General features: G+C 39.8%; 1 protein-coding gene across 1 annotated transcript in view; it reads right to left on the bottom strand.

The window, feature by feature from the left end:
- The window catches only part of LOC119586463 (chitin deacetylase 7-like), a 5,609-nt gene that overhangs the window by 1,209 nt on the left and 3,584 nt on the right, over window positions 1-816 (bottom strand). The window contains exon 6 of the mRNA XM_037935196.1: window positions 286-462. Coding sequence (XP_037791124.1) covers window positions 286-462 — 177 coding nt within the window. The remainder of the gene's footprint in view (window positions 1-285; window positions 463-816) is intronic.

The raw sequence follows: 816 nt of genomic DNA, 5'->3' as shown, positions 1-816 counted from the left end.
AGAGGGACGGCCGAGCATGAACCCAGGACCTTGCGATGGCAAGGTCCTGGGTTCTACCACTGAGCTATGCCACCCATTTCTCATATGAACCTTCTTCTGAATCCTGCAATGTGTGAACTCTAACTCATAATACACGAACTTGAAATAACCATTGGTGTGTGCTGTGGACTCGTTATTTTTTGTCCTAAAGGAACCAAGAGTGGTGTGTGAACACGCCGAAGGGAGCCCGGTTTCCTTTTTATGTAAGTTTTGTAACATTATAATATTATAGTATAATAAACGAACCTCAAATAACCATTGGTGTGTGCTGTGGACTCGTTAATTTCGTCCAAGACGAACCAAGAGTGGTGAGTGAACACGCCGAAGGGAGCTCGGTTTCCTTTGTAATTGTATTCAAAGTTACGTTTCAGGAAGTTGAACACGTTGTCTTCGCAAGTCTGGTCGGCGCAGTCCATGTCGTCTCTGCAAAATAATAACCCAAAACGAATTAAGAACAAATAGATGAATAAATAAAGCAAACAAAACCTGTACATAAATCACTGTGGTGTCGTATCTACAGTAAACTTCACAATCCGCCTACGTTCTGGAAACAAGTAAGGAGATGGATATGATTAACTGAAGTTGATTAGATATATCGTTATGTCAGTGAATAATTCTGAAAGGCGGTAGACACAATTTGAAGTGGGATGGAGAGAAGCTAAAGAGAAAAGAGGAGGTTGCAAAACAACATTGAATAAAAACGTGAATACCACAAAGGATAAAAAAAGGAAACGCAGTATAAATGAATACACTAAATATTGCAAAAACTGCATAAGT

Source organism: Penaeus monodon, chromosome 21 (assembly GCF_015228065.2).
Source record: "Penaeus monodon isolate SGIC_2016 chromosome 21, NSTDA_Pmon_1, whole genome shotgun sequence".
Classification (NCBI taxonomy): domain Eukaryota; kingdom Metazoa; phylum Arthropoda; class Malacostraca; order Decapoda; family Penaeidae; genus Penaeus; species Penaeus monodon.
The sequence above is the reverse complement of the archived record's forward strand: the minus strand, read 5'-3'. Positions and strand labels throughout refer to the sequence as shown.